This window comes from Ambystoma mexicanum, chromosome 10 (assembly GCF_040938575.1).
Source record: "Ambystoma mexicanum isolate Mex_15411 chromosome 10, UKY_AmexF1_1, whole genome shotgun sequence".
Classification (NCBI taxonomy): domain Eukaryota; kingdom Metazoa; phylum Chordata; class Amphibia; order Caudata; family Ambystomatidae; genus Ambystoma; species Ambystoma mexicanum.
In genome coordinates, this window is record NC_090932.1 from 270505783 (window position 1) to 270529399 (window position 23617).

Here is a 23617-nt window from a genome sequence, read left to right on the forward strand (position 1 = left end):
GAATGCCAGATTCTTCCAGTCTCTTGATTAGGATTGTGTGCCTGGTCGTATCAAAGGTGGCTTATATGTGCAGTCGTATGTGTGCTCCAGTCTCTTTCTGTATGCAAAACAATATATGACATAAGATTGGGGATTTGGGACAAGAGGTCAGTTCCATCAAACCTACAATGGTTTCTGAGGGTATGATACCTTTAGTATGGAAAAGTTGATGGCTGTGTTAAAAGGAACAAGCAAAGAGTTTGATAACGTCTGGTACCTCTTCATATTATGTCTTCGAAGAGCACCTGCTCACATACATGCTGACCAAGAGAGCAATAACCTGCGGGGAGGATGGGTTGGTGGGGTACTATGATATCCGAGAAGTGATGGTTGAAGAGATTGAGAGAAGAAGTATTAAGCTAACATTGTTTCCTGTTCGGAGTTGCACACATGAGATATTGGTGATTAATCTATATGCAGTCAAAAATATGCAAAATAACTTGGGGCACTATAAACCACAGAGACTGCATGACAGATTCCCAGTAAGAGGGTAGACTTACTCTGGGAAGTTTATCCAAGTTGTACCTACTTTAAAATCCCACCCTGTAGCTCAGTTAAACATAATCCCCAGTTTACTTTGGTAGCCAATAAAGGCAGGGACCTTACACATCTTGGTTCAAGTGGTCTGTCAATCCCTCATCCATGACAGATCCCGGAGATGACCATATATGCAAGGGGAGCCTCGCAGAGAGCGGAATGCTGATATGGCTGGGATAATGATCTTTAGTGCGTTGAGCATTATTAGTGGGGTCCTGGGGCGGGAATGGGGTGACTGGTGACTACTGTTTAATAGAAAGATAGGAATAGGAATATTGGGATCTAAGCCCTCAATCTGGCCTCTCAAGGTGGTAAAGGTAATGTCAGCTTTTTGAAGTTTCTTAGAACCGTGATTCAAGATAGTTCCATTGGCATTGATTTTGGGAGTACACTTGGGGGGAGTTATTGTTTATATCTTCCAACAACATCCTCTCTTCCGGGATTAGCTCAATGGGATGGTATGTCTGTAGTGCAAATGCTTGAGAAGCCAATTTGCGTAACATTTAGCTGAAAGCACTTGCACTTGTATATTTGAGGTGCATAGATAGATAGACATCGCAGGCCGAGGAGAAACAGAACGTAAACTGGTAATTTCTCTAGTTGTTGCAAATTCGAAAACATCACTAAGTCACCAGTTCTGCATTTGCTCTGGCCTTATACATGCTATGACTTTTTGAACCATTTGCATCATGCAGTGCTTCTTGACGCAAATATTTCCAGGTTGCATGCACATCATTGATAATGCGGTTCTTTTCAAATATATATATGTTGTGGCAGCATAATTTGGCAAAATATCTCTCAGCTAGTTTTTCTTTGACCAAAAGCTCATGACAGGGATGCGTCCTAAAAAAGATATAGCCCATGCCAATTTGGCCTCATGGACGCTATTGAAAAAAGAAAAGGGAGCTAAAAAAGGAGTGCTTTTTCTATTCCCATGGCCACCTGGTTCAGCAAAAGCTTTGGTAAGGAGACAGCATGCGAGGTGAGTGTATTTTCTCTTAAAATATGAAGCGGAAAGTGGAGGTGGCCAGAACGTGACTGATGAGGTCGACTCTTGGGGTGAGAAAGGAGCAGTGCTGGCCAGATATGGGAATGCTTAGAATGTGGGCTTGAATTGTTGGCTACAGCTATGATCCAAACATTCTATTGGCCAAGACAACCAAGCAGGGTGGTAGCCATACACAGGGTTTTAATACATCTATTGGCTTTGTCACAATACTTATTTTTAAGGTGCAAGAGAAGTGAGTTTTTCAAGACAGGATTTTAAAAAATAAATGGGTGTGTAGAATACTGACAGACCTATGAATGCTACCTACATTACGCTTTTGTTTCTGTATGTTATATGCTGTACGTTAATCCATAAACTCCTTGATGCAATGGAAGGGGGCGCATTTATAAACGCTCATGTGACACCGAACCTTTCACAGAATCCATGAATCACAATATTTCAGTTCATTTATTTTACTGTTTAGTTCGGTCCCCAGCTCTCCCCTTCCACCTCCCCATCCCTCACCCGCCAGAAATTCGGCTAGCCAATGACCAATCACCCGATGTTAGCTTGCTGATCCAAACCATCCAAGAGGGGACAGAAGAATCATGGAAAATACATGAAAAGAAAAAAGAAAAAAAAATTCCAGCTGATCCCCAAGAAACACATTAAAACAAGTGACCATTTCTGAATTGTGTACCCCTAAACAGACAGACTCCCAAGCAATGTCCAGTTTGTAGTAGCTTCTTGGTTATTCCCCGCTCTTCAGTGTGAAAATGCCATTAAATGGTTGGCAGATACAGTAATGGTACAATTACAAGAATGGCTTAGGTTTCAGAGAAAATACCATTTACACTGCAACCCTTCAGGCACATTGTACAATGTGGGTAAAGGGGAGACATCAACAAATAGGCAAATACTCTGTTGACAGATGTGAGATGCAGAAACAAAAAGAAAACAGCTAAATGGGAAAAAGTGTAAACAAAGAAATAAAACCATAAGGAATGTGCATTAAAAACGTCAATTTTAGCCTTATTAGGATTTAATACAGGACCACAATAAACTATTTGCTCCTCAATTGGAGGCGGTCAAAGATTTAACTAAAAACTAAGAGCATTACTTTCAGCATCTGAGCTTCAGACCAATCTGTGTCAGGGAACTGAAGGTAACCTGACAGGAATGTACTACATTTTACTGTTTGGTCATAATATTGGCTTTTTGTTTTCAAAATACTCTTCTATGACAAGCATCATAGTAATTGGTACTGTTTAAAAATGTAAACATGTCTCTTTTGACAAACTGCGCAAATGTTTGCAGCGGACACAATAGCTGGCCAGGCTGCCGGCCTTCCCGTCGGCAGAACGAAGTCTGGAATGTGATGTCCTCGCCATTGTACAGAATCCGAACAAAGTGTTCCACTTTTTTATCTTTATTGCGCCACAGTTCAAAGACCAACCTAGCAGCAAACCGAGGGAATCTTGCTTCGGTGACGCCCAGGGCGCTGAGCACCGGGGACAGGGTAACGTCGTGGCCAGAGTACAGGACAAGAACCTCATCCTTCCTGCCCTGAGCAATGCGCTGCATGCGCATCACCGTCTGATTCAGCAGCGGATGGGTGGCCATCAGAGCATACTTATAATACAGCTGTTTCTCGTGACTCTCCTTTTCGTCCTCCAATTGAAACGACTTTATGACTTTAAACTGCTCCATGCTGATGCAACCGTTGGTGGTGCACGGGAAGCTGGCGTTGTGGCAAAAATGACAGAGCAGGGAGTCTATGGGGTTGGAGGCCCTGAGCTGTCGTGTTGGGACACCCACCACTTTGGCCATCTCTACATATGCTTTTTCCAACTGGCTGCTCTTCACTCTGAAAGTATACTGGCGCCGCTGCTCCTCTTCCAGGTATTGGTTTCTCATGGGGCAGTCACAGTTCCCAGCGCAGAAAATAGTGCTCCACTGTTGCCTGATGTTCACTTTTTTCCAGTCAAAATTTGGCAGTAAGCTGTAGAGAAGGGCCAGCCCGCTCTGCAGTGTCCGACTCTTCCCTGTGGACTCCATGTACAGATGCTTCGAAGTCCAATTGTTAGGCAGTAGTTTGTGTTTCTTGAGGTAATTTTCTCTTAATAGCTGTCCATTTTGTAAATGCTGTACAACACCTACAACAGAAACAAAACATGTAAATCACACATTGCTCGTAACATGCAGCATTTACTCAATTCTGAAAGTTAATAGTATAATGTAGCTCTATAAATGAAAAAGCAATTAACTTTCAGAATTTTATAAAAATTATTTTAGTTAATATAACACTGTTCAAAGCAGTTCTATAAGTGAAAATGCAATTAGAATTAAATGTAATCATTTTATCATTTGAGCTGGCTTGAGACAGCGTTTCAGGAGATCTATAACCAATACAGGTTTTCCGCACATAAACAATCAAGGCACCCCTACTACAGTAGACACATTTCAACAGCAAACCAACGAACTAAGGCGGATTCACCCTAAGTGAACATGCCCTTTCCACAGCAAAGTCCCTCCCCTCCACTATATTAACACTTTATTTCACTGAACATGTTGAAGAGTTGAGATAAATATTGAAGTGACTTAAATAAAACACATTAGGCCTCATTAAGAGTTCAGCGGTGTTGCCAAAAACTGTGGTAATGCTGAGGTAATTCCTCCGCTTTACAGCCAAAAACCAGCCAAATCGGCAGAATTACCCCCAGTGGTAATTCCGCTGAAACCCCCATGGACTCCAATAAATGGGGACCAGCACCGTCTACCACCACTCGTATTCCAGCGGTAATTCCAACAGACCAAGTGGTAGTAACAGTAAATTAGTTTGGTGGCATCTCGCCGGATGTACCGCTGAGATACCACCAAACTTGTAATGGGGCCCATTGTAAGCTAGATGTGTTGTGAACCTTTAAGAACATGTAAATCAGGCTTAGACCAAATTCAATATACAATAAAAAGAAATATACAATTAAAAGGAACACCCCCCAAGAAAATTGGAGCTAGCAATAAAGATTCTAACCTGTTTAAAAACAAACAACAAATTGTCTAGCCCTATTCTCCTGACCGTAGATGGACCTGTAATGGAAGCATGAATCAGATCAATATTTAAGTCATGTTTCCCTACAGAGACAGTGTACTGTATTGGATTGTAATTGTCATTTATAAAGCGCCTTTTACCATTATTATAGTCTCAAAGCGCTGGTAGTGGGAACGCCTGCGGTGGGCCAAAGTCCAGAAAATTGGAGATCACGGAGTAGGATTAGAATGTGTGTGGGCATATGGCCACGATGAGGCTTAGCAGAGATGGCCAGGCTCCAGCAGAAACAACCCACGAAGATCAGGTAGGTGGAAGGGTGCTGAGAGAGTGACATGGCATAGGTTTTATTGCCTGCCACTGAATTAAACTCAGTAACGCCATTTTATGAATAACCTACGTACGAATTAATGGCAATTCGACTCATCTTCAGTTTGGAAATATGGCTATAGGATCCGATTTCAAGGAGCAAGACCCTTAGGAATTGCTGCTAAGTATTTTTTGTTTATTTTCATTGGCATTTTCAAAAATTTAAACAACCATCAGGATGGCTCTACACAATTTTTTGAAAAAACATTTTAATCGTGCTTTCCAGTGCACACCCTCCTCACTCAGCACAATGATATTCAAATTAAATAAACCTTATATTCTATAAGACGATACCTGACCCCTATCAACCACCCTAATAAAATAGACCAAAGCATCCAATACCTAAAATCTTTAACATTATTTGGATCACAACTGCAAAATTCCAGATGGCAGACTACCCCATATCTTTGCCTATGCCCCGCTTATCAATAGAACAGGTTCAACACTTTCCATTTCTTTTTTCCAAATTAGGTTTTAACATTTTTACGTAGTACACTGTAACTTGTAGCCACATTACTACCAAACCTTTAGTGATGCATATGAATTGTACATCCCATCCCACCCTCACGCATTTGTATTAAAGTCCATTATTGTCTCGTCCCTAATTTCACACATTTAATTACAATAGTAGTTCTCTCGAGGCAGTTTAGTGTCCATAATTCCCAAAAAACAGAAGCCAGGCCCCTTCGATATTTGTCCTCGTCTCATCCATCAAGTGCGTCAAATTTTCCATATCATATATGGCGCAGATGTTTGAGACCCATTCCTTTTGGGTGGGTGCCGTGTTTTTCTTCCAGGCCTGAGCTGTGCAGCTTCTCGTCGTTACCAACAAGGTACCTACATGTATCCCTCCTCCTCCACTACATTTTCTTGGTCATCTACCCCAAACGGTAACATTAAGGGGGGCATTTTCCTTCGCCTCCCATCCTCCCCCTCAAGTCACACCAGAACTGATTGCCAGTACTGCTGTATGCAGGAACATTCCCACCACATATGATGGTAGGTACTTTGTGATTGTCTATGCTTCCAACATCTTGTGACAGCCCCGTGTGCATCTTTGCTAGCACATTCAGGGCATAATGCCAGTGGTGAATGATTTTTGTCGCCTGCATCCTATACTGCAGTGATACTGTGGACAACTTAATATCTTGGTCCACATACAATCCGAAATGTCCCTGTCCAGGTCCACCGCCCACCTGGTTCGCACTGGCAGGACCCTCTCACATCACTATGCCTAAGCTCCTCGTACAGTCTAGCAATATGCCCCTTGGTGTCTGTGCTTTGCAACAATGCCTTCTCAAATGTCGTGAGCTCCTGCCTCAAGTTGTTTCCCCACTTCTGTTCCGTCAACAACCCCTTAAGCTGTAGGTAACGAAATATTGAAAGTTTGCCCCGTGGAAGCATTCTTCCAAACGTTCCAAGGGTAAGTATTCCCCATCTGCCACATCTGCCCAGCCAAGGTCAAACCTGCCTCTACCAGGATTGGAACTGCCCTAGGTCGGTCAATCCGGTTTCTCAATGGGGTAGCCCAGATGCAGCTAAGCGGCGAGGGCCACAACGAGCGCCAGCGTGCGGCATTGCCTTCCTTCCACACCGACCAGAATACTTTCAGGATGGGATCAGTCAATACTCGTTTGGGTATCTCCTTTTTTAGGTCCCACAACCATTCTCCCAATGTCACTGGTGCCAATAGAGTTGTCCATAGGGTGCTGTAGACCACCCTAGGCCGTCCACAGGAAACCCAAGAGAGCCCTTTGCACTGTCCTGAAGTAGGAGGGCAGAACTATCATCGGGAGACTTTGAAAAAGAAACAAAAACATAGGGAGAGCGGCATTTTGATGCAGTTTAGGCACGCCATCTAGAAGAGATTCAGCCTACCCCAGCGCTGCAAGTCGATCCACACTCTGTTCCAAAGGGTGAGATCGTTTTTCACAAAGAGATTGCCGTCATCCCTTGTAATGTTGATCCCCAAATACCTAAACCCTTCCTGCTGTATCTGTAGGCCTAGGTCTCTGACAAAGTCTTTTGCGTCTTAAATCCATTCCCCCTGCATAAACGGCACTGATTTGTCTATTTTTATTTTTATTCCAGATAACTCACCATATTCCTCAAAAGTCTGAAAGAGGTAAGGAACCGATGTGCAAGGATTCGTAATATAAAGCAAGGCGTCATCGGCGAAAAGGCTCATCATGTAATTCATATTCCCAATTTGCATCCCTGTGATACTGTCGTTCCTTGTACCACCAACACCCACGGTTCCATAACCAAGGCATATAACAGGGGTGACAATGGCAGCCCTGTCTAGTGCCCCTGTGTAGCTCCAGAGTCCTCGACATTATAAGGATGCTATATAGAATCAATCCAAAGCTCATTGCACCAACAGTCTAGCAATAGAACTCATTTGCCATCCGCAGCAATAGACTATGGAGATAACAATATCACAGATATTGGTGATAGTCTGATCAGTACCTTAAACCTAGTGTTACAATCTTTTATACGACTATGGTACTGTGGTCTGGGAAGTACACTCCAACTCTAGGTGCTTGAATGAGTTAAATACCTTATTAATGTCTGAAGTCACGGCTGTGAAAGAAACATCTACAGCACAAGAGAGGGGTGTCCAACATGCTTTCAAGAACATGGGCCACATGATATGATATGATATGATATGGTATTTGTAACGCGCCTATACACAAGTGTTTCAAAGCGCGACGAGGCAGGGAGGGGGGTACAAGGGGAGACAGAAAACGATCCTACTAGGCCAGGTGTCATTCAGATCGCGCAAGTGCAGGGATAGGGGAGGGGAAAAGTGCAAGGGGAAGGGGAGGGGGGGAAGTGCAGTACAAGGTAAGAGGCATACGTAATAAATAAATAAATATGGCCAGCTGGTGGCAAGTGTGAGGTAAGTGCAGAACAAGTGCTGGGGGAGGGGGGGCTGTAGGGATACAGAGACAGACCCGCAGTGCAAAGGGGTTCCAGGGCATCAGTGCAAGTGGAAGTGGCAGGGCCCAGGACCGAGGCCGTTTAGGGTGGTCCAATTGCAGGATCAGTGCAGCTTCAGTGAAAATTAATTAGCCGCTCAGCAGGGGAGAGGGAGAGGGAAAGCAGAAGCAAAGAGGAAGGTTTTGAGGTGCTTCCGGAACCGGAGATGGTTCTCCTCAAGTTTCAGGGAGGCAGGAAGGCTGTTCCAGAGGGAGGCCCCTGCCGCGGAGAGAGATCTACCCCCAGCTCGTTGCTTCGAGAAGCGGCTAACCCTGAGGGAGTTGGAGGCGGATGAGCGAAGGGCTCAGGAAGGAAGATATTTGGGAAGAGAGAGTTGAAGGTATTTAGGACCCAGGCCCCAGAAGGCCTTGTGGACAATGCAGAGGGTTTTGAACTTTATCCTCGCAGCCACTGGGAGCCAGTGTAGGGATTTCAGTCCTGGAGAGATACGGTCCCTGGGCTTGAGGCCAAGGACAAGTGTCGCAGTCCTGTTCTGGATGAGTTGCAGAGGGCGAAGAGTGGAGGCAGGCAGATTAAGATAGAGGCTGTTACAGTAGTCCAGCTTCGAGAGAACCAGGGCTCGGGAGACAGTGAGCTTCTGGGGGAAGGAGAGGAAGGGAAGAATACCTCTGAGGAGGTGCAGCTGGTAGTGTGACCTCTTGGCGACGTCAGAAATATGAGGAGAGAAGGAGAGTGTGGAGTCGAAGATGACCCCAAGGTTTTTTGCCTTGCAGGTAGGAGCAGGGAGGGGGCCAAGGGAGGCAGGCCAGAGAGCTACAGGGAAGGAGGGAGTGGGAGTACCGATGAGTAGAATCTCAGTCTTACTGGCATTAAGGCAGAGGTCATTGGCGGCACACCATTCTTGGATAGCAGACAGACAGTCAGAGATGAGGGAAGGAGAGGGGGAGGCTGAGGGTAGCCTGAAAATGAGCTGGGTATCGTCCGCATAGCACTGGAAATTAGGGCAGAGAGCGGCGATGCGGTGGGCAAGGAGTGCCAGATACTGGTTGAACAGCCAGGGAGAGAGATTAGATCCCTGGGGGACACCACAGGTGGAGAAAAAGATGTCGGAGAGGAAGGACCCCAGTTGGACCTGGGAGGGTCGATTTGAAAGGAAAGAGGTCAACCACGCCAGAGCCTGACCAGTGATACCCAGGTTTTCCCGGAGACGGTTGAGCAGGATGGCATGTTTGACAGTGTCAAAGGCAGAGGAGAGATCGAGCAGAATGAGAACACACGGAGTGTTGGAATCAAGGTTCAAGAGCAGGTCTTCACGGATGTTCAGGAGAGCAGTTTCCGTGCTTCTGGCAGCTCTGAAGCCAGATTGATGGTCATGAAGACTACCAACAGATTCAGCATGGAGGTTAAGCTGGGAGATGGCCAGTTTCTCCAGGAGCTTGCCCAGGAAGGGAGTGATGGAGATAGGGCGATAGTTAGCCGGGCAGGAGGGGTCGGAAGAGGGTTTCTTGAGAAGAGGGTGCACAAGGGAGTGCTTGAGGGGGAAGGGAAGACTCCAGAGGCGAAGGAGTGGTTGCAAAAGTCAGCCAGGGCAGGAGCCAGGGAGTCGATGTGGTCCTTGATAGTTTTGGAGGAACAGGGGTGAACCTGTTTAGACGAGACTTTCATAGATCGGACTTGTCTGGAAACCTCGTCAGCAGAGAAAGGTGGAAAGGCAGAGAAAGAGGGTTGAGGGGTGACCGCAGGAGGGCCAGAGGAAGGGCCGGGTAGGGAGGAAGGGAGGTGAAAGGAGGAGAGCGAGGACAGGATGTCCTGAGTTTTAGAGATGAAGTGAGAGGCCAGTGCAGAGGGCCTGGGAGGGGACAGGAGAGGTAGAGACTGCAACAGGGTTGGCCAGCTCCTTGCAGATTTTAAAGAGTTCGGCGGAGTTGTTTGATGCCGCAGAGATGCGGGCTTGGATAAGGGCTCTCTTCTTGGTGAGAACGGAGAGCCGGTACTGCCTTTGGAGCAGGCGGCAGGCCAGTTTGTCAGAGGATGAACATGAAGCACGCCATTTCCTCTCTGCAACCCTGCACTTGCGTTTTAGGGTGGCGAGATCCGAGTCGTACCAGGAGTTACATTTGGCTTTGGGCTTAAGGACGCAACAACTTAGGGCAAAATGGACGAAGACACAAAAGATCTGTGCACTGCTGAACAAGCAAATATGAGTTCAAACATATGTAAAGGAGGGGACTCTGATACAAACAAGCTGTACCAACATAAAGAAATGAGGAGACACACAAGGCTCCAAATGAGGACGATCATGAGATCTCTGCAAACGTACTGGTTGAAGAAATATGTTGTAGAGAGGTAATTACGGGAAAATCTCTGGAGGAGGTGAAGCTTCCAAAAAGAACTGAGATTGTTAAGAGGAAACCAGTTCAGAAAGCGGTGAGGGATGGTGCGGTTGGAGATCCCAATGATAAAACGGGCAAACTGTGAAATTATGTTGTTTTTTGGCATTTATATAGCGCTCTATATATCATTGGTATGACCTCAAAGCGCTGGTAGGTTGAACGCGTTCCATGTATTAATATCCCCAGAAAAATATTGCAATACAAAATTATGGCCATGGACCCTGCGGGGGACACCCCCACATTATTTTTAAATGTGCGGGGGACACCCCTGCACCCTCTGCTCCCACACATTATCCCCCCAAAAATATTGCCTATGGCGAGACAGACGACCATATGTACGGTGATATTTTTGGTGGGGATAATATGTAGGGATACCGTTGAACGCCCTTGGGGACCGCAGTCCAGGTCAGTTTAGAGAGTAAGGTGTCATAGGGTGCTTGGGTGCACCAAATATGTGGGCAGCCAATGCAATTGCCTAATGGTAGCTGCAGCCTAGCATTAGGTGTGGTTGTATTTGATATCAGTTCAATGTGTGCGCTCTGGAGGATGGACACCAAGACTGGGTTCTGGCTGTGTTAGGCCTGTGTAGGACGCTTATGTGTGCAGCTAGGCCAGTTTTCGTGGGATGCAGCTGCATTTTATTAGAATGATGGAGTAATGTTTGTATGTGAGCAGCTAGGCCGAAATTGATCGAGGGGTGTAGCTGCACTCTAATTGTGTGTTGGTGTAGAGTAGAGAGTAAGCATAGTGATATGGGAGGCGAGTGTTTTATTGGAGTTATAATCGAAGGAGCTCGCTATTCCGGATTTCAAGCGCATATTTGCTTAATAGTGACTTTAATTAGCATATTCAGTGGCGTCATTGCTTAGGTTCTCATTGAGCATTTGTCCTCGGGTTGCAGGTCTTAGTCGCCTCAGATGCTCATAGCCGGCATTACGGAAGGTCATATAGTCTTAGGTGTGTCGAATATGTGGGGGGAGTGAGTTCCACAGAGGTGGGGCCAAGGTTGAGAAGGCAGATCCTCCGATCGTGACGGAGTTAGAGGTTGGAATCACTAGAAATAGGGCAGTGCTTGATCTTAGGATGCGAGATGGGAGGTAGGGTTTTATCTTCTCTTGTATGTACGTTGTGCCGGTCTTGTGCACTGCTTGGTGAATGATGCATAGGTCTTGAAGGTGGCCCTTCGTCCGACTGGGAGCCAGCAGAGAGTTCGGAGAGCGGGAGAGATGTGGTCTCTGTGTCCCAGGGCGAGGAGCAGTTTTGATGCATCTTTTTGGGCTCTTTGGAGTTTGTTGAGTTGGTAGGCCGGTGCCCCCAGGTATAGGAAGTTGGCATAGTCCAGTCTCGACATCACAATAGACATAACTGGGGCAAGTCTGTTAGGGTAGGAAAGGTAGGGAAAAATGCGTCTGAGAAGTTTGAGGTGGTAGTGACAGCATTTTGACACGCTGTTGATCTGACAGGAGAGGGTTAGGCCTGAGCCCATAGTGCAGCCTAGGTTTTTGACTATATCGAAGGGGCGGGGAGGTGGGCCAAGGGAGGGGGCCATCGGAGCAGATGTGGGAGAAGAGCTGTACTGCCGCACTCCATGATTTCGGTTTTATCAGGTTTCAAAAGGAGGTGGTTTTTTGTCATCCATCGGTCAATATCATGGAGGCAAGCTTCAAGGTCGGGATGAGGGTTGGTGCGAGTCTTGGGGATTCTTAGGATAATTTGTGTATCGTCAGCGTAGTTGTAACAGGAGAGGTTGTGCGTGTGGATGAGGTTGAACAGGAGAGCCGATAAGCATGCGGCTTGGGGTACTCCAGTGTTCTCCAAGCTAGCCGTTGAGACAAAAGGGGAGAGGAAAGTTATTTGTTTCCTATGTCAGAGGAAGGAGGCAATTCATTTGAGAGCAGTGCCACAGATTCCTAGGGAGTGGAGGCGGTCAAGGAGGGGTGTATGGTTAACCATGTCAAAGGCTGCAGAGAGATCGAGGAGAATCAGTGCTGCGCAGCCCTCATTCTGCAGTGACCCTGAGGACATCCCAGATCGAGATCAGACTGGTTTCTGTTCCATGACGCGGTCTGAAGCCCGATTGTGCGGGGTCGAGGAGATTGTTGGATTCTACAGAGGAGTTGAGCTGGGAGTATGCAATCCAGTCAACGATTTTTGCAAGAAATCTAGTGTTGGAGATCAGCCTGTAATTCTTGGGGTCAAGGGGGGGGGTCAAGGGATGCCTTTTTTAGAAGCAGTTTCACATGCCAGATGTGATGGAGTCATTTAGTATGACTCTCGCATGTTCTCCTGGGCAGGTAGAGGAGAATATTTCTTTCAGGAAAGAGGCGGGGCGGGGGTTGAGGGGCGACCCGAAGGGTTTGCTGGCTGATAGTAGGTCAAGGAACTCTTCTCTGGAGATGGGTTTGAAGGAGTCGAAAATAGGTAAAGTGGGTGTCGGAGCAATGGGATCAGGAAGGGTCGGTGAAGGGAAGGGGGAGAGCAAGGACAGTTTGGTGTTGAGGGTTGCCATCCTGTCAAGTGCAGTGTTGAAGAAATGTAGGGAGAGGGAGTCGCAGAGAGATTGTGTGGGGGTAGATTGGGCAGAGGTGCGCGTAGGTTTCACGAATTCCGATATGATCATGTGGAGTTCTTTGCTTCGGTTGCCACAGTTGATAATTCATTTATTGTAATATGCGTTTTTGGCCTTTCGGATTTCAGATTTGTAATTACGGTGGTGCAGGGCAAACATGGATCGGCTGAGATTGGTTTTAGATGCTCGCCATTTGCGTACAAGAGAGTTATTTTGTTTTTTGACATTCCTCAGGTGGGGCATGAACCATTTGGGGGGACGGTCCTTTGCGTGAGGGTGCGTGGCACGAGGGGGTGAGAGGAATTAGTGAGTCATTAAGCCAGGAGTCGAAGGAATCGATGGTCAAGGGTCTATCAGGGGGCAGCGTAGCAAGGAGACGGAGAAGCACTGCTTTGGCAAGGTTGGGGAGGACCTTGACTTTGTTCCAGCATTTGAGATCAGGGGTGGGGGCTGGGGGAGCTGCAGGAGGAGGGGCAGGTGTGTGGATAGAGAAAGGGATGGCAAAGTGATCGATCCAGATGAGTGGTTTGGGACAGGATATACAAACCAGGTCATGGGAGCTGAAAATTGCATCAAGGGTGTGCCCACCTGAATGGGTTGGACTAGTGGTATGTTGGGAGAGGTTGAGCGCATCAAGACTGTCAACCAGTGGATGAGTCATGAGTTGTTGGGCATATCAAACAAGATATTGATATCTCCCAGGAGTGTAAGAGAAGGGTGATTTCTCTGAATGGTAGCTATTGAGTCACACAGATTGTTGGCAAAATGTCTGTCGTATCCAGGGGGTCTGTGGATGAGTAGGAAGCTGTGGCTGAAACTCGATGGTAGCGAGAGTTTTACCAGAAGGGATTCACAGGAGGCATTTGCTGTCTGGGATTCGACGAGTGAGACAGAGAAATGTGGTTTGAAGAGGATTGCCATTCCGCCACCTCTGGAGGGTCTATTGTGGGCAATAAGCGAGTAAGCAGGGAGGGAAGTCTTTGTGCGCTACTGGGGAAAAGTCGCTGGAGAACTAGGTTTGGGTGATACAAATGAGGTCGGGATTGTCAGAGGATAGGAGGTCAAAGATGCTGTGTCTATTTTTTGCTACGGAGCAGGCATTAAAAAGGATGCATGTGACTTTGTGAGAGGAGGTGGTTTTCGTGATGCTCATCGCAGGGGGAGTTTGGCGTACATGGGTGCCCAATGGGGTGGTGGGTGTGGTAGGATTATTCCGGGTGGTTGGGACTGGTTGAGGTGATGTGGGTGCCTGTGGACTTTGAGTGTCGGGTGAGAGGGTTACGTTGATGGGGGGCGGGAAGAGTTGGCGGGCGGAGGAAGCTATGTGAGAGAAGAGGGGTTGGTGAGGGGTTGGGTGGGTGGAGAGTGGATCATTTGAGGTGTGGGGGTTTAGGCGGGTAGTTTTTGGATTGAGCCTGGCCGGGGCTAGGGGTTTAGGTGTACTGGGTGAGAAGTTAAGAGCAAGGGGTGGAAAATGGGAGAGAAGGGAGGGGAGTGTCTAAGGGTAAAGGAGGCAGATGCTGGGAGGTTGAACTGAAGCAGAAGTGGTGAGGTGTGGAAGGTCGAGGGAGAGGACCAGTCGCATTTCTGGTATTTTGTGGGTTTTGGTGCCATAGGAATGTGAGAGAGGGAGAGAGGTTAGAGGGGGAAGGAGAAAAGGCTACCGTTCTTGCAAGGGCGAAACAAGCTACTTTCAGAGAAGGGAAGGGATATGGGGGTCTGTAGGCAGGCATCAAGGAGGGGTTAATGGGGAGGGAGAGGGTGGCATGGGAGGTAGGTTGATGGGGTGGGGGGTTCTCCAGTAGGCTAAGGGGGAGGGAGAGGGCAGCATGGGAGGTAGGTTGAGAGGGTGTGGAGTTTTTCAGTGGGCACAAGGATGGTGTGGTAGTGGAGGTGGATTTGCGCTGTTTGGAGCGCCAGAGAGCTCCTCTGGTTTGTGAATTCGATAATTGGCGGGGGGGAATGAGGTTGCCTCAATAGATGCCAGAGGGAAACCGGATGATGATGTGTTTGGGAGGGATAAGGAGTGGGGGATGAGCGTTTGAGGGGGGGCAGGTGTTTGGCGCACCAGATTACTCCTCTGATCTTAGAGTTGGATGAGGGATGATGGTAGGAGAGTGGGCAGGCAGTGTCTGGGTGTATTCTTGTATGATGAGGGTCGTGGTTTGCGACCAGACAGAGGATACATGGTTGAGTCGTGAAGTTGGGTGCTATGCACCGTGAGGGGTGAGTAATGGGGGTGGGGAGTATGGTGCAGGAAAGCCAGGGATCAGGACGAGTTGGATAGGAGGTCTTTGTTAAGATGGGGTCTCCATCCCGGGGGAGGTTAGGGTAGCACCTAGAGATTGATATACTTGTAACAGTAGAAGCAGTGGCCTTGGATGTAGAACTTGCGTCTAAAATCTGGGAACCAGAACAGTGAGAGAGGGCCAAAGAGGGGCAACAGTAGGATGGAAGTCTAGATGCAGTAGCATGCGACACAGGTCGAAAAAACACAGTTCTCCTAGAGGAGGACGCAGGCCAGTAATCGCAGTACTATCACAAGGTGGGAATTCTAGGTGCGCGTCAGTGTACCATTAATCATTTCTAAGTGTGCGGCACAGGCAAATAAATGACAGTACTATCTCAGTGGGAACTTTTTAGATGTCAATCAATGTAACAAGATCATTCTAAGTGTGCAGCAGAGATAAATAAATCACAGTATTCTCTCAGTGGGCACTTTTTAGATGTGAATCAATCTTAACAAGAACAGTTTCTAAGTGTGCAGAACGGTAAATAAATCACAGCAATATTTCTGTGGGCACTTTCTAGATGTGAGTCAGGCTAACAAGAACAAATTCTTTTTTTTTTCTTAACATCTCTTTATTAACTTTATTAACGGGTTCACATCAACATCACAGGCCGTATCACGAATACAATAATGCACCAGGAGCCCAATAGCAGAGTCCCCGCCTTATACATCATGCAACCTCCTAGAGTTACTTAATACACCCTGCCAAGACGCCCTTTCCCCCTACTCCACCAATACCCAGATGCGGTAGTGTATCGTCCCCATCTACATCCCTGGTCAGCAGATATGCCGTCAGCGGACCCCATATGTCCTTTGGTCTATTCCGCATCCCACACACAGCAGCATAGTCTTTCTCTGAATCGCTCAGCCGGAGCAAGTCTTTCATCCACACTTTAACCTCCGGGGGGAGGAACGCGTCCATTTCAGTAGTATACATCTCCTGGCAATGATCATACAGGATGCCAACATTTTTTGACATTTCACAGGCAGACCCGGGGACGACCACAACCTTCAACACAACATCGCCCGCGGAACATTCAGCCTTAGCACTGCCGCCACAGCCTTGAACACTCCCTCCCAGAAGGGGCCCAGGACCACACACTCCCACAGCATATGGATCAAGTTCGCCTGATCCTTCCTGCACCTAGGGCAGGCAGCAGATCTGGTTGCATCAATTTTATGCGCCCTCGCTGGCGATACATATACCCTGTGAAGCGTCTTAAGTTGAATCAATTGTAGCCTCAAACTGAACGCCCCTGTATGCGTGAGTTCACATATCCTTCCCCATTGCGCAGCATCAAGTATGACCCCGCTGTCACTCTCCCAGTAACCCTTACTTGGAGGGGGTTCATAGTGAGTACCTGCCAGTATCATTTTATATATTGTCGATATCACGCCTCTGCATCCCTGGACAGTGCGAATGTATTGCAGAAGGTGTGTGGTCTGAGGGACCTCCGGGAACAACAGAGACCATTCTTTAAAGGCTGCCCTCAACCTGTAATACTGCAATGTGCGCTGAAGACCCCTGCCCATCATCCCCCAGAACACCTCCTGAGACATGAAGTTCCCCTCATGGTACAAATCCCAAATGTTTCAATCCCCTCCTCTCTCCAATTACTTTCTATGGACTTATCGCACGTAGGCGCCAGTACCTCAATCTGCCACAACCGAATGCCCGGGTCAAACGGACGCTCTATTCCTACCCTTTTCATAACCCATCTCCATGCATGCACAAGAACAATTTCTAAGTGTGTGGCACAGGTAAATAAATCACAGTAGTATCTCAGTGGGAACTTTCTAGATGTGAGTCAGGCTAACAAGAGCAATTCTAAGTGTGCGGCGCAGTCAAGTAGATCACTGTAATATCTCAGTGTGCACCCTTTAGATGAGAATCAGTGTAACAAGAGTAGTTTCTAAGTGTGCGGCGCAGGCGGGGCGTGGCTTGGATGGCCATGTAAGGGGTCGCACTCTAGAGGAGCTCCGCTGATCCTGTTTTGATCCTGATGGAGGGGTACGTCCACGGGGGCCGGCCGACGCTGGAAATCGATGTCCAGGTGTGGGAATGCCACCACTACACCCGGTGAAAGTTTGTGATGTCTGGGAGGCCCAGAAACCGAAATAAATGCGATTGACTGGGACGAGCCCTGAGCAGGCGGACAAGACAAAATGGCGGCGACACGCTGCGAACACCGAGGATCGTGAAGTCAGGGTCGCGATCCCATGGGTCCCTTTGCTTGAAGACTAATACACGTGAGCGCCGCCTAGGACGCACGGTGGCCCAGCGAGCTGGAGAGCCGAATGGATGTAGCTGTGACGACGGGACCGTGGGCCCGGTGGTTGGGGTGCTCCGGGCGTGTTGGATGCCCCATGGTGTGGTGGGCCAGGCTTTGAGCATTGATTGGCGTGACTTCCCCCCGGTGCCTGGCGGGACGGGCCCCCGCCCGACTCATACAACAACATGTCTACGAGAGGTGTGAAACCCAAGGCCAAACAGCCCACGATGGAGGCTTACGCCAAGTCCCCCTCAGGGGCGGAAGGAGGCAAGAACAAAGAGACCCCCGTGACGGCCGCGGAGTCACCGGGCACGATACAGGAGGTGCTGGCGGCGATTGCGGACTCAAAAATGTCATGGGAGACCAAGTTGGGCCTCGCCATGAAAGAGCTACAGGAAGGCTTAAACCTTAAGATCGGTGCCGTCCAGGAGGAGGTGAATCTGCTTAGACTGGATGTGAGGGCGATCTCGGAGCGCACGGGGACCATGAAGAAGGAGACGGCCACGAACACGGCAGACTGCGCTGCTCATAAAAGGAACTACACGCCCTTGTGCAACGGGTGGGCAACCTGGAGGACAGAGCGGAGCAGGCGGAGGGACGTGCCAGGCGCAACAATATTCGCATCGTGGGCCTACCTGAAGGAACGGAAGGGCCAGACCCCACGGAATTTGTGGAATCCATGTTTTTGCAGGAGATCACCGGCGGGGTACTGACCCAGGGGTTTGCAGTCGAGAGGGCGCATAGGGCCCTAACCAGGAGGCCGCCTCCTGGGGCGCCCCCGCGGCCGGTGATCGCGAAAATTCTGAACTACCGAGATCGTGAAAAGATTCTTGAATTCTTTCGAAAAGGGGGAACGATTGACAGAGGATCGGCCAGGATCACGGCCTACCCTGACTACACGCTACAAGTGCAGCGGAGTCGGATGCACTTCGGGGCGGTGAAAAGGAGACTTCGTGAAGCTGGTCATCGCTACATGCTACTCTACCCGGCCAAATTGAAAGTCTTCTACAGAAACAGATCCCTGTTCTTTGAAACACCGACTGAAGCAATGGACTGGCTAGACGCGCTGGCCAGTCCTCAAGAATCGGGCATCCAGGCAGAGACTACGGAAGATAAGTAGCTTACGGCTGAGTCGCCTGGGGCAATGGGGCCGAGACATTGGGACTTGAATATAGTAATTTATACGGTATATGATGCGTATGATGTGGTGCTGACTGGCTGGCCCATTGGGCGTGCCTACCCGTGGTTACTTGGTTGGGAGCTCCAGGAGGCTTCCTTTGTCCCCAGTAGTAACATATCTAGTTAGTTAGGTCGCTGTTAGATCAGCGACGCCCCACGGGGTCCTACTCCTTGAATACGGGATAGGACCAGACGCGGGTGGGCCTGAGATCCAGGGATGGAGCTGGGCTTTTGTTGGGATGGGAGGGGTTGTTTGCTGTGGTGTGTAGTTGGGAAACAGGGAGGGGGGACGGGGATCAAGGGCGGAAGAGCCGGCGGAGCGTTAGACCAAGGGGGTATTGTGGGGAGGGCGGGGCTGAATACAGACCAAACCGATGGCATCGGATAGTCTTCGCATAGCTACCTGGAATGTCCGAGGCCTCAATAGTTACCTCAAGCGGAACAAGGTAATGCTATACCTGAAGAGGATGCGGATAGACATAGCCCTGTTACAAGAGACCCACCTCACCAGGGAGAAATTGGAGGTGGTCAGGAGGAAGTGGAAGGGCAAGGTAGTGGGTACCACGTACTCGGCATATGCTAGAGGGGTCATCACCTGGGTGGCGCCGCACGTGCCGTTCCGGGTGCTTGACTCGATAGTGGACCCGGAGGGTAGAATGGTGGCGATAACAGGACTCCTGGAGAACAGGGAAGTACACATCCTCAACCTGTATGCCCCCAATCATGATACTGCAGCCTACTTTAGATCCCTCTATGGCAAACTTGGCCCCTTGATAGGGGTGCGATGGTGTGGGGTGGGGACTTCAATTGCGTCTTAGATCCCAAAATCGACCGGTCCGCTGATACCAAAGGGAAAATGTCGCCGGCGGCCAAGGCGCTCGGGACATTGCTGGGAGACCTGGGACTGGTAGATGTGTGGAGGAAACTCCACCCCACATAGAGGCAGTATTCGCACTATGCGGCACCATATGATTCTTATACGAGATTGGATTATGTGTTTGGAACTGCCGAGATAGCGGGCGAAATAGTGGGGGCGGAATACAAGGCTCGAGTATTGTCGGACCATTCGCCCCTGGTGGTGGAGTGGCGACACCAACCCCCTAGGCCTCGGGTCCCCACATGGAGGCTCCGGTCGGAAGCACTGCAGGATGAGGGATTCCAGGAAGACCTGAGGGTTGCCATCGGGGAATATTTTGAGATAAACACGGGTAGCGTGCGCTCTGCGGGAACTCTGTGGGAGGCCTTTAAGGTAGTGGTGCGCGGGGTGGCCATCTCTAAATCCAAGGGACTTCAAGGGGGCATCGGGAGGGAGCTTCAGGACACCGAGAGGGAACTGGAGAGCTTAGCTCTTCTCGAGAACGCCACTCAGGAAGACAAGACTAGGATGAGGGACCTTCAGGTGGCGTGCAGCGCTCTTTGGGATCGACTATGTAGATTGAACTATAGGAAATACACCGAGCGGCTGCACGCGGGAGGCGTCAAGCCAGGCAGGCTGCTGGCCTGGCTGTACAAGAGCGAGTCCCCCCGAGTGGTTATTCATGAGATCCGTGGTGAAGACGGTTGTCTTCGCAGCACTCAGGATGGGGTGAACGAGGAATTCCTCAGGTTCTACAAACGTTTGTATGAGGACACTGGGGAGGACAGGAGCCAGGACATCCTGAACACACTGGAAGACATTGGCCTGCCCACCCTAGACGACCAGGAGCGGGAGGAACTGGACGCCCCTATCACTTCTGATGAGCTGGAGGTGGTGATCCGGGGCCTCCCCACGTGTAAGGCACCTGGAACGGATGGACTGCCTAGTGAGTTTTACAAGGTGTACGTGCAGGAGCTGCTCCAGCCACTGCTGGCCTTGTTTAACGAGGCATACGAACGGGGATAACTCCCGCTGTCCCTCCGTGAGGCCATGATTGTCCCATTACTGAAACCAGGCAAGCCGGCTGTTGAGTGTGGATCTTATAGACCTCTGTCCATGCTAAACCAGGATAGCAAAATACTCACGGCGGTGCTGGCCAATAGGTTGAAGAAGGTAATTGGCAAGCTGATCCACCCGGATCAAACGGGATATGTCCCAGGCAGGAATATCAGCGATAACCATAGGAGGCTGCACCATATTATCGACCATACTAAGGATGACACGGGCGAGATGGCGGTAGTGTCGCTGGATGCGGTCAAGGCCTTTGATTCAGTGAGATGGCCTTGGCTGAAAGCGGCCCTACAGGGATACGGCGTGGGCCCTGGGTATATCAGATGGGTCCAGTTGTTATACAGCAGCCCGGTGGCAAGGGTCAAGACTGGGGCCACAGTCTCGGATGCCTGGCAACTCAGCAGGGGGACCAGGCAGGGATGCCCTTGGTCACCCATGTTATATATACTCGCGCTGGAGCCGCTGGCGATATGCCTGCGGCAACAATACGGAGAGGTGGGCATTAATACCGCCTGCGGCAGCCACTTAATATCTCTCTATGCGGACGATATGCTGCTTTACTTACGCTACCCGGAGGAGAACCTGCAGTACGTACTGGAAGTACTGGATCATTATGCTGTCCTCTTGGGCATATCAGTGAACCCCAGGAAATCTAGCCTGTTCCCTCTGGGCGGGTATAGGGACGTCCCGCTGGAGAGGCTGCCTGTGTTGCCAATACCATGGCGGACCGACACGTTTAGGTACCTGGGGGTAAATATTTACCACCGTATTGAAGCGGTACACAAGCATAACACAGAGAGAGCCATGGAGGGGGTCAGGAGTAGCATGACATTCTGGTCCAGATTGCCCCTGTCCATGATGGGGAGGGCGGCTTTGCTGAAAATGGTGGTCCTTCCCAGACTCCTGCATTTCTTCGTGAACATCCCACATTTGATCCCCAGGAGCCTATTTGTACGACTTCATAGTATGTGTAGTGGCTTCGTGTGGGGCAACTCCAGAAACAGGGTGGCCCTGTGGAAGCTCCAGAACTCGTACGAGAAGGGGGGGTATAGGCTTGCCCAACTTCGAATTATATTATCTGGCGGGGCAGCTGTTGTATGTGGCCAGGTGGCTGTCTGATAGATGATTCGACGGAATCTAGGTTGCTGCGGGAGGATGCGGCCCCATACTTCCTGAGAGAGGTGGTATGGCTACAAAGGAATAAACTGACGGGAAGAGGGCGGCTATTGAGGTTGGGATGGGAGGTCTGGCACAGAATGTGGAAACTGATGGGGGAGCCAGAACCGCTATCTTGGCAGGTCCCGCTGGTGGCCCTGTGCGAAAACGACTCCCAACTGTTTCAGTCGGTCCGTAGGCACTGGGAGCCGGTGGGCCTGGCCACGCTCGGGGACATATGGCGGGAGGGGGAGGCGTTGGACTTCCAAATGTTGCAGGATGAGACGGGGGTGCACAGAGGCCAGTACATCACCTATGCCAGGCTAGTGCAACGAGTAAGAGAGAGATGGCCGGTGACGGCACTGGCAGATGATCCCGATGCCACCCTTGAAACTATGTATGATGTCTCAGAGTGCGGGCATGAAATATCACGGATATACGAACTCCTCAGAACGAAGGCTGGGAAAGAGTTGCCCCAACTGAGGCATGAATGGGAGGAGGAGGTGGGTGGACTCATGACAGAGGGTCAGTGGGAAAGGGTCCTGGGGTATCATAAAAAGGTGTCCCGAAATGCACGGCTCCAACAACTCCAGTTCTACATTACTCACAGGGCCTACCTGACTCCCCAGAAGATCGCACGGTTCGGAGGCTCGAACACTCAAAAATGCCCCAGGTGTGGGGAGGTGGACGCTGGGTTGCTACACATGTTCTGGGCCTGCCCGGAAGTGTATAGATTTTGGGAGGAGGTTAAGATGAAGCTCGCAGGTGGGGGGAGTGGTGTTGGACGTGGGATCTGCCTGGTCGTGTATGCTTGGGATCTTCCCCAGGCCCAGACACTTTAGGCACCTGAGCAAGTTGAGGGACCTGGCATATGTTCTGGCCTAACGCAGGATTGCCATGAACTGGAAATCGGCTAGCAGGCCGAGAGTGGAATTATGGTGGGCGGACCTTATGAGGTGGGCGGAGGCTGAATCCGTGGTATGGCTTGAAGCGGTCACTAGAGGGGGCGAGGAGGAGATAGGGGCCTTGCTGGCCTGGCGACAATTGGTGGCCTCTATGGCCAACCCACAACAGGGTTTGGACGAATCTGAGAATTGGAAGATGAGCCTACGGACAATGTTCCACCTGACAGTGCCCCGACTGAGGATACAAGGGAGCCGGCTCTGGCTTGATGGGGGGTGGGGGGAGTTTTTTCGTATTTTTTTGTGTTCCTGTAAATAATTAACAGTTGTATTGTGTTGTGTGTTGTTTGTTTTTCTAAAATATAAAATCAATAAAATATTTATAAAAAAAAAAAAGTGTGCGGCGCAGGCAAATAAATCACAGTAATATCTCAGTGGGCATTATTTAGATGTGAATCAGTAGAACAAGAACAATTTCTAGGTGTGCGGCGCAGGCAAGTAAATCACAGTATTATCTCAGAGGTCATTTTCTAGATCTAAGTCAGACCAGATAAGAGCAACTCTAGGTGTGCGGCTCAGGCAAGTAAATCACAGTACTATCACAGTGGCCACTTTCTAGATGTGAATCAAGGGAGTACTAATATTACTTCAATGTTGTGTCGCTGAGAGGTTCAGAGGGTAGGTAGAGTGGTCGGGCTTTGGAGTAGAGTGATAGCTCTACTCCCCACCCAGGCCACACCTACCTTGGTAGTAGCTGCTGGTTGATGGCTAGCCACTTGCCTCCCCTGCTGACACAACCTGGAGCCGCCTCTGAAGGAGCCGCCCTTTGCCTCTGGCCCTTAGCTGCAGGGGCTGCACGGGCAGAGTGCTGCCCCGGAAAGGCGAGTTATGAGCACCGATCTAACCTATTAGGAGTGGGCTGGGGGCGGGAGGAAGGAGGAAAGGGAAGCAGAGAAGCTGGGGGACAACGATGTGCGTAGGCAGGGGGAGGGGTCCCAAACAAC

At 49.5% G+C, this 23617-nt stretch overlaps 1 protein-coding gene across 2 annotated transcripts in view; it reads right to left on the reverse strand.

Annotated features, from left to right (window-relative positions):
- Window positions 1-2013: 2013 nt before the first annotated feature.
- The window catches only part of PXYLP1 (2-phosphoxylose phosphatase 1), a 696133-nt gene continuing 674529 nt past the window's right edge, over window positions 2014-23617 (reverse strand). For both annotated transcript variants that reach the window (XM_069617828.1, XM_069617829.1), the window contains one exon: window positions 2014-3720. In XM_069617828.1, the coding sequence (XP_069473929.1) occupies window positions 2789-3720 (932 nt within the window). In that variant the 3' untranslated portion in view covers window positions 2014-2788. The remainder of the gene's footprint in view (window positions 3721-23617) is intronic.